The sequence below is a fragment of the Taudactylus pleione genome, unplaced genomic scaffold (genome assembly GCF_031769625.1).
Source record: "Taudactylus pleione unplaced genomic scaffold, aTauple2 ptg000026l, whole genome shotgun sequence".
Taxonomy (NCBI): domain Eukaryota; kingdom Metazoa; phylum Chordata; class Amphibia; order Anura; family Myobatrachidae; genus Taudactylus; species Taudactylus pleione.
Window position 1 is genome coordinate 12896492 of NW_028284428.1, and position 14899 is coordinate 12911390.

The 14899-nt window shown below is 46.7% G+C and overlaps 1 protein-coding gene across 1 annotated transcript in view; it reads left to right on the plus strand.

Moving 5' to 3' along the window:
- Positions 1-3673: 3673 nt before the first annotated feature.
- The window catches only part of LOC148539223 (organic solute transporter subunit alpha-like), a 64569-nt gene continuing 53343 nt past the window's right edge, over positions 3674-14899 (plus strand). Inside the window, exon 1 of the mRNA XM_088451510.1 lies at positions 3674-3785. Coding sequence (XP_088307636.1) covers positions 3680-3785 — 106 coding nt within the window. The 5' untranslated portion in view covers positions 3674-3679. The remainder of the gene's footprint in view (positions 3786-14899) is intronic.

Consider the following 14899-nt stretch of genomic DNA (forward strand, 5'->3'; position numbering starts at 1 on the left):
ACACACATTCTGTGTCCTCCCACCCTGGCAGCAGTGGTACCCCAGGCTGCACTTACTTAACAACATCGGCACAGACTGCAGAGAGAGTCCGGCAGCTGGCTCCTCTGAGTCTGTCTGCTGCTGAGGCTTGCTGCCTGTGTGTCAGTTTTTGCTGCTGGGCAGGAGGACAAGAGAAGCTGAGCACTGGGGTGGGACGGGGCTGCCTGATGACTCCTCGGATCTCTCAGCCAGTGATCTGAGGAGTCTGAAATAACAGAAAGTTCAACTGGTTTCACTCTCCTCAGAGAGGTCATCAACCTCACCCCATGTGAGTCGCGACCACAAGCTGAGATGGCCGCGACCCACTTTGGGGTCACGACCCACAGTTTGAGAACTGCTGCCCTAGACCGACCAGTAGTATTTACAAAACATGGCTGACAGTTTACAAATCCTGCACAGTCTTAAATGGGGCCAGAAAATCAGTTATCACCACAATGTATCAATCACCAAGCAGATGAGTGATATTAATTTAAATACTAGTTAGGAGCAGTGATGCTAAGCTAACTGCTGGGCTGGCTAGTCTCAAGGGATAAACTCATGTCTGAACCGGCTAGCCATTTCACACATGCACAGTAGAACTGTTAGGGAATATAGATTAAGAAACAGCAAAGGGTATCCCCCAGCACAATGAATGATATCAGCAATAAGATGTGAAAAACTACATGGTGGTTGATAATTCAGAGATCTCAGTTGCATAGACTAACTCCTCCCTTCCATGCACCTGCGTGTTATCACTAGAGTGATTGAGCAGCTACCAATATGCATTGCAGGAAATATAGATTGTAAGCTCCACTGTGAATATGTTCTAATTACCCAATTAATAAAAAATAAAAAAAATAGCTAAAAAGACTACATACTAAAACACTTTCCTGCAAAAATGTGTTAATACACTTCTAGGAATGTCAGAGCATCAGGTTATCATCATAGAATTTCTGGTCTAGAGGTGTTGCAGGTACAGTCAGTGATGTGCGGTGAGATGAGGCAGGTGAGGCAGAGCCTTTTCTGCTATACTTACTGTAGGTATACTCCTCAGTTTTTACTAGGGATGTGCGCCGGACCATTTTTACCGGATTTGGTTCTAATTCGTCGTCCGGATTTGGATTTGGATTTGCCAAACTGCGGTGACTGGATTTGGATTTTTTACAAAAATTTACAAAAAAAGCTAAAATCACATAAATTGTTTTTCTTTTCTTCCTAGAGTATTATTAACCTTGATAACATTAATTTCCAGTCAATTTAGACCACCTCACAGCTTATAATATCGTTTCACCATTATTGGCCAAAGGTTGCAGTGAGCTGACTGGTTACTAAGCGACAGAGCAGCGGTGCAGCGACACAGACACCACAGTTTAAAGCACATCTATGACACATTACCACACAGCAGTGGCAGAAATGAAAGGTAGTGCAAGATGGAATTGTCCTTGGGCCCTCCCACCCACCCAGTGGGGTACGGCCAGCAGAATCACAGTACTTGTTTATAAAGTGGGCTACGGCCAAAGGAGTCACAATGCAAAATCTTATTCACATTACACCGCACATAGTGCCCCTGATTCACATTACACCATAAAGTAGTGTATATTATTTATGTTACGACACACGGTAGTGCCCCTTTTACACAATGCCCACAGTAGTGACCCTTTTACACAATGCCCACAGTAGTGACCCCTTTATACAATGCCCACAGTAGTGGCCCTTATACACAAAGCCCACAGTAGTAATGCCCCTTATACAATGCCCACAGTAGTAGTGCTACTTATACAATGCCCACAGCAATAGTGTCCCTTACACAATGCTCCCAGCAGTGGTGTCCCTTACACAATGCCCCCAGTATAGGTGCCCCCTGTGCAGTACCCTTAGTAGTAGGGCACCCTATGCAGTACCCTTAGTAGTAGGGCCCCCTGTGCAGTGCCCCCAGTAGTTATCTTGTAGTAGTGCCCCCAATACTTATCCCCCTGTAGTAATGCTCCCTGTAGTAATGCCCCCAGTGGTAGTGCCCCTAGTAGTATTCCCCTAATAGCATGCCCCCAGTAGTAGTGCCCCAGTAGTATGTCCCCAGTAGCAGTGCCCCCAGTAGCACTGCCCCCATTAGTAGTGCTCCCAGTAGTATGCCCCCCAGTAGTATGCCCCCCCAGTAATGTGCCCCCATTAGTAATGCCCCTAGTATGCCCCATCAGTAGTGCCCCCAGTAGTATGCCCCCATTAGCAGAGCCCCCAGTAGTATGCCCCCATTAGTAGTGCCCCCAGTAGTATGCACCCCAGTAGTTTGCCCCCCCATTAGTACCCCTAGTATGCCCCCATTAGCAGTGCCTCCAGTAGTATGACCCCATTAGCAGTGCCCCATAAGTAGTGCCCCCAGTAGTGTCCCCCCATTAACAGTGCCCCCATTAATGGTGCCCCCAGTAGCATCCCCTTACATACACACACAAATAAAAATAAAAAAAACTTACCTGAATCCCCGCTCCTGCAGCTGTCCGCTCTGCTCTGCTCTATTACGCGCTGTGGAGGGAGTCGGAAGACGGAGCTCATGAGTGAGCTCCAGCCGGCTCCCTCCGTGCAGCAGCCAATGAGAGTCTGTCTGACTCTCATTGGCTGCTATAACAAACACACAGCTGCCGCTGGCGGCTGTGTGTTTGTTTCTGTGTAGGGCAGACCGCTATCACTGCATTCTGCCCTACACTAGTAACCCTGACGGCGGATTCTCTCGCGAGAATCCGTCATAAGGAGGCTGCCGTTCGGCCTCTAAGGGGGATCTGAGTCAGGAGGAGAACACCCAAACAGCGTTCGGGTGGACTTGGATCCCCAATGTTCGGAGTGGTCGGATTCCACAGAATCCGAACCGCTCATCTCTAGTTTTTACTATAAAAATTGTAAGAAAAAAATATTATAATATAATAAAATATTATAAATATCTTCATTCTTTTATTCTAATCCATTTTATAGTCAAAACTCTGGAGTAACTAGTGTATGGCAGGTGAGGCGCTGCCTCCCCTGTATACCTTTTCCGCACATCCCTGATGAAAACACACCAAATTTCCAGCACTATATATTGCTGCACCTTTGTAAAATGCCCACATGAACTCTTGGGTTCAATTATGTATCTGTAAATCTGGCTCTGATACTAGCCAGTGCCTCCCCAGCCATTTACCTAACTGCATATCACTGCACCTGGCACCTCCGCAAAGTTACCTATGCATATATTACAAAAGGAATATCTCTGGGCATTAACTAGGATTATACAGAATGGCAAACTCAGTTTCAATGTAGGTTAAACATCTCCTCCCATCAGTGATAGTGATGTGATTCAGCTACACCCCCAGCTTGTATCATATTAAGGAGCACTGCATAACTGATTTACAGCCTGTTTTATAGCCTTTGGTTGATGTTTAGCAAAACTTGTCTTGGCTTTAATACTTATACAGCAACTATAAGGAGTTGAAGCCTCAGTACTTCCAGCAGAACTTTTTTGTTTTACCTTTTAGTGTTTTTCAGCCTCTGAAAAGTTGTCTTTAAAACTCCCTCTGGGGACATTGGAACTGTGCGCTGTAACTGAGAAGCCAGGAGCCCTGCACTGCCACAGAGAGCAGGGGGAAGGCAGAGAGCAGGAGGGAAAGGGGAGATATCTACAGAAGAGGAGGACAGAATGGACAGAATGAATGTGACACAAGCAACTACTAATGCATCTGTTACTCCATTTAATCCAATCTGCGGTACCAGACAAGCTCCATACACATATCAAGTCCTTGAAAGTAAGTGCAACTGTTTCTACTTTTATAAAGTTTTAACGCCCTTTTCAGATGGTGTTAGCTGCGGGGACCAATCTCCGGAATGGAAGTTTGTAAATCTGGCAGCATTGCATCCCCCTTAGAAACCTACGGGAGCTATGGCTGCCGGCGGGAATGGAGGGATCGCAGCAGGTATTGGAGATATCTCCTTCATACATGGGGGTGATACTTAATATTTGCAGTTACCGCAGGAAAACTGTCTTTTTCTGGGAATAAGATGCAAATATCTAATGATAAATGGGCCCCTATGAGTCCTATTTAGCAATATATGTGTAATGCACCTGAGAAGTACCGTTCTGTTTCATGACAAGAATGAAATATTTAGCATAGCAATTTATTAATCAGCCTGAGCCGGGACGGTGTTTCCGCAATCCTAGGTGTTACGATCTACAGATGTGTCCTCGTACCCATAGACTTTTTGCGCTACTTGGCACAACATAGACGCTCCGCCATGGGAGCAATTCCCAGACTTTCATACTTATTTCTAAATGTAGCATATTTTTCGCATCATAGCTGCACCCAAAGTCGCTTATAGTGTCCTGGGCATTTAGGAATATTATTTTTGTCGCAACTGAGTTTGTATAAAGTCGCAGATTAAGCATAACGCTGCGCAGTGCGATGCATGGTGTGGCTCACTCATATTGGTCCTCAGGGCCTGATTCAGACCCGCTCACAAGCGCATAGTGCTCGCAAGCGGGACGATGGTGGCCCAGTGCGCACGCGCAGTGTGCGCTAGCCCCGGAGCAAGCGCAAAAAGCACTTGCTCCGTGGCTCACTACAAAAGGGGCGGCTGTGGACAGCTCGCCCCATTTTGTAGGCGTGGCGGGGGGTGGCATCACAAACGGAGGCGTTCCCATGCGAACGCCTGCCGTTTGTGGGCAGCCCCACTGACATCACCAGTGATGTCAGTGGGAGAGCTTCCGGCTCTATTAGAGCCAGAGGCTCTATGGGGCTTGCGGCCACGAGACCCTACCACAAGGGTCTCGTCACAAGCCCCGATGGTCGCGATGGTCTTGACCATCGCGACCATCATCCTGGCCATTCGCAATAGCTGTGGGTGGTGACTTACAGCTATGCGAGCGGCCAGGAGGCCGCACAAAAAAAAGAAAAAGCCTAGATTCAGAGCGAGCACTCCAAATCAGGGCCTCAGTCTTTTTCTCTCTACCCAGGTTAGCGTCTGAGTCGCACACAGTTACTGCACGCAATGCCAGCATCAGTGTAGAGGGTACTTGTGCACTGTACTATTACTGCACTAATGATGCGAATAATTCGAAAATTTGGTACAAAACTGTGTGGTGGGGCATATATAGCACAGCTTAGTCATCCATGGTGCACCAAATGGGACTATTTGGTGCAATTTGAGGATAGATATATGTAGATACATCTGTACATGATTGCAGTCTATCGCAGATGCAAAAGATTTCTCACATGCGCCAAATCAAGTTCATTAACTGAAGACACAGTACTGATTGTTACTAAGAGCCCGATTCAGCAGTGTTCACAAGTGTGATTATAAATGCAATCGGACAATTGTTGCGTTCTGCGCATGCACATGCATCCCAGTGCGCGTACGCGAACACTCCACTGCGATCAAGACTTCAGTCGTAGTGACTATGCAGACCCAATGGAGAGTCATTGACAGGAAGTACCGTTTGGCAGGCACGCCGACAGCCACGTGGCCTAATCACAGGAGGCGTGGTCACACCCCCTTAGGGGGGGGAAACACACATTTTTGCAGCGCTCTGGGGAGGGGGGGTGCTATGAGCCCCTCAGCCCGGCGTACGGCCAGTGGGGCACGATCAGTGTGATCGATCCCCCCCACAGGCATAGGAGACTGCTGCTTAGCCGCGAGCAGTCTCCCAGTGCAGCCCAGCACACAGCATTGTGTGCTGGGCCGATGTGATGTAAGAGGGAGGGGGGGTGGCACCGGGCACCTCCAGCAAGCCTGGGCCCGTGTAATTAATACCCGCCCCACCCACTCTCAGTGCCCCTGCCATTTGGGGGTGGTGACGGGGGGTTAGCCGGCAAAACGCAGGCATGCCATTGCGTTTGAACGCCGTTGCAGGGGCGTGCATAAATTAGCCACTGCAATGCCATACGCAGCTTGGGCTTGTGCTGCATGCAATGAGGTTATTCCCAAGCAAGGTCAGACCTTGTGCAAGCATGCGCGAGTCTGCGATTGTACTCGATATTACCGATGGGTTCGCAGTCTTGCTAAGTATTACAGATGTGTGTAAGGTAAGGTCATAGCGATCGCAGACATTAGCATATCTTTGCAGTGAGACTGCGTGTTTAATCGCTTTTGCAATTGCAGTTGCGATCCGCACTGAATCAAGCCCTAAGATGTCTATTTCTTAAACCCAAAAAAGTGGATAAAATACTTACTGCATTAATGAGGATCCTGGGTATTTACCAAAACAGTTATTGGAGAAAATGATAGAGTGGTTAATGGAATGGACAGGACTGGGAGAGAGTTTGGTAGATGAGAAGAATAAGGTGAACCATAACTAACGCAACGGGCAGGGAGGCAGAGGAAATTGTGGTCATGTGCAGCTGATACACAAAACTTTGCATATATTTAGTTTTGTAACCAAAGGGGGTCAATCAATCTGTTGTGTATTATTTAAGAATAGTAGAAAAACAAAGAATAAACATGATCACGTGTAAAAAATGCAGCTCTTGTACTTTTCTCAGTCAAAGAGACAGTGGTTGCAGCTTGCTGCATTCACAGTCATTGTTAAATACTACAACAATGACAGGAAAAACATTTAGTGATTGTGATAACCTAATACCCCTTTTACACCAAAGCAAAAACCTGGGTTTTTGCTGGGTCTACCCGGGTCGCAGCTCAGTGTAAAAGGGTCCCTGAAAAATAACCCAGGTCAAGTGACCCAGCAATCCAACCCAGGTAGCTACCAGGGTTGGCCCCAGGATGGACCCAGGTAATGGTGCAGTGTAAACGGTGCAACCCGGGTTATCTGACCTGGGTCATGCCTAGAATGAGCTGATTGGTGGTTGTGGAGCATTCACCTCCCACTTTTTATGACCTCATAGGTTTAGCAAGGCAGACCTGAGTTCAGTGTGAACAGGGCTGACCTGGGAGTAACCCAGATTGAAGGTGCAGTGTAAATGGGTCTGACCAGGGTTGGAACCATGTCCAAAAACCCAGGTTGGACCTGGGTTTTTGGTGGAAAAGAGGTATAATTAGTCTTTTGGACAAATATTTAAGCTGCCTTGCTATCTGGTGAGTGGAGCTGAGGTCAAATCACCCTGGTGGATTTAACTATGTATGTGGTTCCCTGAAATGTCTTGACAAAGGGCCCTGTGTGTGTCCCAAATAATTGACTTTGATGAGAATCATTGGGTCTAGCACAATCAAGATTGAAGTCATGAAATGTACAACACTTATTAGTAAATAAAAGCCAGTGCTGAACATTGATAGTTAGGGGCCTATTCATTATTACATAATTATCACTAGTGATAATCATGCAATGTTTAAAAAACCTTTTCGGAGGCATTCATCATACCTCATTAACAAAACTACCACCTGCGAAAAGCTGATCCCTTTGCAGAGTCTACATTTCGTAATTGTGTTGCTTTACCCCCTACAGCTGAGGTATTCATAAGTATTTCCTCACACTGCGTCTGTCTCCTCCCCTCGCTAACCCCACTGCTGTCTATAACCACAGACACACACCCTACCAGCTCAGAATTCCAGCCAACCTCACAAAGGCCATCGCTGTGGATGACCACCGCCCTCCCCCCGGCGGGTGTCTGTCTAAACACGTTGTGTGTGTGACCATACATCTGGATGCCGCACCTCCCCCAGCCACCTGTAACCAACTTTCCCCCCCACCTGCTCCTGTGATCAGCCTATGTGTCTGATAGACTACAGGCTGATCACAGTAAAAAAAAATGTAAATAAATAAAAGAAATAACACTTACAGTAGCCCTGCGCATGTGCAGCGACCGCACTGCGCGTGTGCAAGACCCGGAGAAACTCTCTCGCTCTGGAGCTCGCTACAAAAGGGGCGGCTGTCGATGTTGATCGACAGCTCACCCCTTTTTGTAGGCGGGCCGGGAGGATGGTTTCCAAAATGGAGGCGTTCCTTAAGGAATGCCTACCATTTTGTGGGCGGCAGCACTGACATCATCAGTGATGTCAGTGGGGAGCTTCCTGCTCGATCAGAGCAGAAAGCTCCCTGGGGCTTGCGAGTGCCCAGACCCAACCTTAGGGTCTGGTCGCAAGCCCCGATGGTCGCGATGGTGATCACCATCGCGACCATCACCCTGGTCGCTAGCTAAGCTGTGGGTGGAGGCCGCACCAAAAAAAGCTGTGGGTGGATGCCGCACCAAAAAAAGCTGTGGGTGGAGGCCGCACCAAAAGAAAGCAGCGCCCGCACTCATTCAGAGAGAGTGATCGCTTCTTGCGACCGCCTCTGAATGAGGTCCTCTGTCCCTGTGATATGTGATACATCCTTGTGATGTATTCAAATATCGCATTGCGAATTTAGGCGATATCATCACATCCCATCCACATGGGATGTAATAAAGTGAAAAATGCAGATTTTGAGGGCTTTACTGCATTTTCCAGATGTACTAAGCACCGGAAGGTGGGATGTACCGCATTGCAGATGCAATGCTTAGTACATCTTTTAGGCTAGACATAATCAGGATCAAATCCAGCCCAAGACATACTTTCTCATATGTTGATATGTTTGACCTCTACCTGAATAACCTTCCAGGCTAACTTTTCTGCAAGTTACAGGTCTATTACATACTTAGTTATGATTTTTTTGCGTAGTTCCCAGACCCTCGGAAGAGTGTGTAGATCTCCAGGTTGGGTAGATAACACTGTGAAATGTAGGTCTGTATGGAGGGGGTGGAGCTAAAATGACAAGAATCGCTTAACTATAGTACTGCTCCCCCCCTCGGACCCACAATTCACAGCATTTGCAGGCGACATGGCCTGAGGATGTAAAAGCCTGGCCCCACCCCCTCGAAGTGGTCATCTACATCTCCTATATGGACTTTTCCCCGGAGAGAAGAAATTAAATGTCGGCAACTACTGTATGGTCTATATAACGGATGCCTGGCTGAGTGTCTGAATAAAATGCTCTCCCGTGGTTGAATGGTGATTGGGTGGAACTTGCTACCTGGTATAAGAATTAAAATGTAAAACCCCTATAAGAATTAGTGAGTGGCCATTGTGAAGTGTAAGTGATTGTGATGCCTTGAGGGTTGTGTCCACAGCGTTCTCATAGACTAAATCTGGCCACACACTAGACCAAATTTCATCCAACCATCCAACTAGTTGGCTGATTGGAATGAAAATCTGGTAATATATGGGAGTATACGATGATCAGCAATTTGCTCCTAAATGCCAGAAAATAGATGAAAATGGTCGTCAGACAAGTTTGTTAAATGTTTAATCTAAAAAATTTGTTCAAACAACAGTTTTTGGCCATTTTCCGGTGTTTGAGAGCAAATTGCTGATTGTTATTTGCTTTAATACCTTACCAGATTTTCATTCCAACCAATCAACTAGTTGGATGGTTGGATGTAAGTTGGTCTAGTGTGTGGCCAGCTTTAGATTTTAGAATTGGGTCTAAGCTTTCAAATGATTAAAGAGTGAATCCAAGGGGGAGACTAATCAAAGCTTGGAGAAAGATAAAGTGGAGAGAGATAACGTACCAACAGTCACGGGCTTCCAGAAGGGCCCGGCGGGGGCCCGGGTCTGGCGCCGCCCCCCCCTCACTTCCTCCCTCCCTCCCTCCGCAGCAGCCCAGCACACAGCGTGTGCTGGGCTGCAGCGGGAGATTGCTTGCGGCTGCTAAGTAGCAGCCACAGCAATCTCCTATGCCTGAAGGGGGGAGTGATCACACTGATGGCGCCCCCCACTGGCTTTGCGCCGGGCTGAGGGGCTCACAGGCGGCGCTGCAAAACTCTTTTTTTTTTCAAGGGGGCGTGGCCATGCCTTCTGAAATTAGGACACGCCCCCTCTTTACCTGGGCCCCGCGTGGCTCTCTACGCCCCTGGTGAATGGTTGGCACTTTGGACCTTATTCAGAGGCGGCCGTACGGTCTACGACTGCACGGCCGCCTCGATGTTTGGCCAGTGCGCATGCGCACGAGGGAGCCGGCTCCCTCATGCGCATGCGTGAGACCCGCTACGACCGACAGCGCTGGTCGTAGCGGGTCTCTTTCCAAAGGGGGCAAGCTGTCGATGTTAATTGACAGCTCGCCCCGTTTGGAAGGTGGGCCGGGGGGGTGGCAGCCCAAACGGAGGCGTTCCCATGGGAACGCCTGCCGTTTGGGGGAGGCCCCACTGACATCACTAGTGAAGTCAGTGGAGAGCTTCCGGCTCTGACAGAGCCAGAAGCTCTCCGGGGCTTACGACAAGTGAGATCCTACCCTAGGGTCTCGTCGTAAGCCCCGATGGTCGCGATGGTCTCTGACCATCGCGACCATCGCCCTAGCAGTCGTTAGAGCTGTGGGTGTAAACCCACAGCCTAACGACCGAAACAGAGGCGGCCGGTCAGGATGCAAGCGACCGCCCAGTTTCTGAGCGACCGCTTGCATCCTCCGACCGCCTCTGAATGAGGCCCTTTATCTCTCTCCAAGATTTGATAAATCTCCCCCCAAGTGCGATATCTATTTCGGATGTTGTGTGAACCTTACTGCAGTGTGAGCTCAAGTTCAGCCTACTAAACTGGCTTCTGGGACGCTTGGTGTTTCAGTTCCAAGATGGAGGCCCCAGAATGCAGAGAGTGAAGCTGTGGAATATTGGCATTGTAAGGCCCAGTGCACAGTCAGGGCAGGATCCTGTCCTGCATGTGAGTGGATAGATCAGATCATAGATACTTGCTTTAAGAGACAATCTTACTAGAGTCCCAGGATTCCTAAATATGCCCCAATTGTGACCGACCGAGTGTGGGGAGACAGCACCTTGAGGTATTTGACTACACTGATGTGGCCACAGCAGTTTAGAGGCAGCGAAGTGAGAAATAATAAGTGACAGACCCTCTAAGCAGCTTTATGAGTGACAGACTTAGTGTCAGCTCTATATACAAGTGAAAGTGCTGCTTATGTAACCTGGTCCTGATTCAGATATGTGCGCAAAGCCGATATTTACTACGCAGATGACTGATTATCTGTAGACTGAGCATGCAGCTAATCGCACTGCGCATGTGTCAAGGTACATTACCATTGTCGCTCGCAATGACTTTTTACTTGAAGTGTGATTGACAGTCAGGGACCGTTTATGGGAGATAACAGGGGAGTGGCAGCAAAAACGCAGATGTGTCACGACCATTTTCAGAGTGCGTCACAGTCTGCATCTGCAATCCACAGGCAATAAAATTAGCTCTGGTCTCTCAGTACACTCAGCCATTTTGCGTGATCATAGGGTTACTCAGAAGGTCAATAATTGGAGGATCTGCGTCAGACTCTGAATCTTTATACGCAGCCGCTTGGATTTGCAATGCCGTCTGTGAGTGTCTCAGTACATATCCCGGTGGCTGCAACATTTGTATATTATCACACAGCCGCTGTGTACAAGGATGAAGCATTGGCAGCATTAGCGTACATCTCTGAATCAGGCCTTAAGTAAACTGTACTACAGCGTAAAGTTGTAAGTAAAGATCATTTTCAAAAAATGAGAGGTCATAGCGCTCATATATTTTACTACTGGTAATTGTTCACTACTACACCTGCTGTATCTGCACTTTACACATTCTGCTCTTATGAAACCTGTAGGGGGCTGTAGGGACATCTGTTTGCTCCTCACCCACAGTAGTCTGAATGACAGACCTAACGGCACTGTAGAGGAAGGTGTAATGGAGAAATAGCAGAAAATAAAAAGTCACAACTGTGGCTCTGTATCAGTGCGCACCTTTAATATAAAGTATAAGTAATTAAATAAAACAAATAACTCAAACCCTGCTCCCCAGTAAGGAAATCTGGATTGCTTCATTAAAACTTGAGGTTTGTGCAAATGATTATGCACAATGGGTGCGCTTTATAACTGTAACCAGCAGACACATGACCATTAAAAATATATTAAAAAGACCTATTATTTATTAAACATAAATAAAAAGACTAAATAAAGAGACAGATTGCCCCACAAGGACCAAGGAAAACAGGACATGCATAAAATTAGTAATTAATTGGAGTCCAAATCGTATGAATCCGCAGTGTCAGCCAGTATGCTCACCTCCTTATATTTGGTAGCAGGAGAGATTAAAATTGCACATCATCCAAAGGTGGTTAGCACACACCTATAATGATATATTACCAGAAGCAGGCAAAGTGGGAGCCGGAAGAATTCCCAGGGTTCCTCTTGAAACTAGAAGGTAAGTGCACCAGTCCAGTTCCTTAGTTCCAGTTTACTGCAGTGCTGAATAAAGTGATGAATAAAGAGTATAACACAGGATAGTTCCCACATGCAAATGATCTCAGTAGCCACCACTATAACTGCCGCTCCGTAATGAACCACAGAGTGCGGATCCTGTAGCTCAATCGTGTGAGCGGCCAGAGGGAGAGTCTCTCCTGTTACAATGTAACACACTGCTGACGGTATTAGCTCCGTACACTGTGGTGGAGATTATGTCCATTAATATAAATGGTCCTCAGGTTGAATACCTCTTGACGCGTTTCTCCATCTCGTTGGTTTCCTCAGAGGGTAGATGAACAGGGTCTCCCAATAAACTCCTTATATACTGGAATTAACCAATCACATTTGTTAAGACCACATTAATTAACTCATAATCAGGTAGCACTTGTGTCCCTGGATTCACATGTGATCGAACATATTAAAATACCATAACATAATAACATCAAATCTAAATAAAAATTACATTCAATAAACATTATACAGTCAGCATACAAAATAGACTATAAATACTACTAGTTATGCAAAAAAGTCCTTTTGCTTGATGTATAAGATGAAGAAAGGACTGTACTCTATAAAGTGCTGTGGCTCAGTGTTTAGAGCACCAGTATTACTTGACAGACCCAGGAACAAATCCTGGTCATTCTAGTTTGATTATATTTATTTTATTTTAGTATTTACTTAAAACTCATATTAAATTACATATTTTTCTAGAAGTAGGACGCACGATTGCAAGTTTGTTAGTGACTTGTAACCACTTATCCTAATACATACTTGCCAACTCTCCCTCATTGTCAGGGAGACTCCCTGAAATAGTAACAATCTCACTGACTCCCTGAAGAGTCCAGCAATCTCCCTGATTGCATCTTACCCCCATTATGTAGCTGTTATATACAGCAGGCTGTCCGCTTCACTCTAAGCTCCACCGTAGTGTACAACGGAGCTAATACCGGCAGCAGTGTATTACATTGTAACAGGAGATACTCTCCCTCTGGTTGCTGACATGATTGAGCTATAGGAGCCACATGTGGTTCATTATGGAGCAGCAGTTATAGTGGTGGCTACTAAGATCATTCAGCTGCGGGAGCTATCTTGTATTATACCCGTTATTCATCACTTTATTCATCACTGCAGTGAACTGGAATTAAGTAACCGGACTAGCGCACTTACCTTCTAGTTTCAGGAGGAACTCTGGGAATTCTTCTGGCTCCCACCTGCTTCTGGTAATATATCATTATAGGTGTGTGCTAACCAACTTTGGATGATGTGCACTTTTAATCCCGCCTGCTACCAAATATAAGGAGGTGAGCATATTGGTTGACACTGCGTTTTTATAAGATTTGGGGTCAAATGTAATAGGGTGAGAGTTTAGAAAATATGAGGTTTAGCAGTAACCTCCCACACTAATACATTGATCGAGTTGTATTTTCAAAACAGGAAACACCTGGATGAGAGTTTGGGGTAAATTTACTAAGAATCAAGTTTGGTCAAATTTGTTTTTTTAAACTCACTTTGCTTCACCAAAACTCGGGTGAGTTTACCATTTAACAACTCGCAAATTTACTAAGAAGTGAGTTTAGCTGAAAGTGAGTTTTCCGATGGTGAAGCAGATCGAGATCTCTCCCCCTACTTGCGAGCTTTGATGAGATTACCCGAACAAGCAGACTGCACATATCAGTGAGATATGTGTAAGCTGTTTGTGTTTTGTACCTGTAAAAAACGGGTTAAATGTTATAAAAAAAATGACATAGGGTCTAACCAGCCTAACCAGCCCCTGACTTGCCAACCAGTCCTGGTACCTAAAATTACGGGGAACAAAATGAGTAGGGTTCCACCATAAATTAGGTACCAGCACCAGGCGGGCTTAACATTAGTGGCCGCTCATTGGCTGGGTCCACGTGGGTCCCAGCCAATGAGCGGCCGCTAATGTTAAGCCACTGCTAGATTGGCTCACGGCCCGCTACTAATGACAGTTCATTTCCATGAACATTTGCGTACTGTAACAACATGCTGAAGTGTGTTGTTACAGTGTGTCCGTGGCCCTTATTGGATTTCTGCGGAGATCATCGTGGGACAAAAGGTGAGTATTGGATCTTTTTTTTTAGGTACTTCCATAGGATACTTTACGGTGACAAGGGAAAGTGAACATCTGGCAGCAGGTGAGTATGTGTGAGTGTGTATGTATATGTATGTAATAAAACTTTATTTTCACGGTGTGTGCATCTTGTGCTTTTTTACACACTTCTTTACAGGTGCAATACACGTACCAGTGGGCCCTTAATGCCCGGCATGCTGGTACTTGTGGTTCTCCAAGTACCAGCATGCTGGGGAGGCTTGCTGGGATCTGTAGTTCCACTGTAAAGACAATGTTGTTAATTCTAATTTTTACACACTACATACACTATCAACCCACCACCCAGGGCTATCAAACTAGGCCAGGGGTGCCCTGGAGAGGGGGACCCCTTTATTGGGGGGGTCCCCAACTCCCCAGGGATCCCTGGACTGGGCTGACTAGTAGACAGGACTGATGCTGCAGCTGGGGGGCCCAGTGAATGGGCTTCCCTGGCTGTGGCATCAGCCCCCCACTAGAAAGGGTCCGGTGATGGTTTTAATTATAGGGGTACCCCTACGCATTTTTTCCCCCTTATAATTAAAACCAGGACTGGCCCTGCAGCCTGATACTGGTA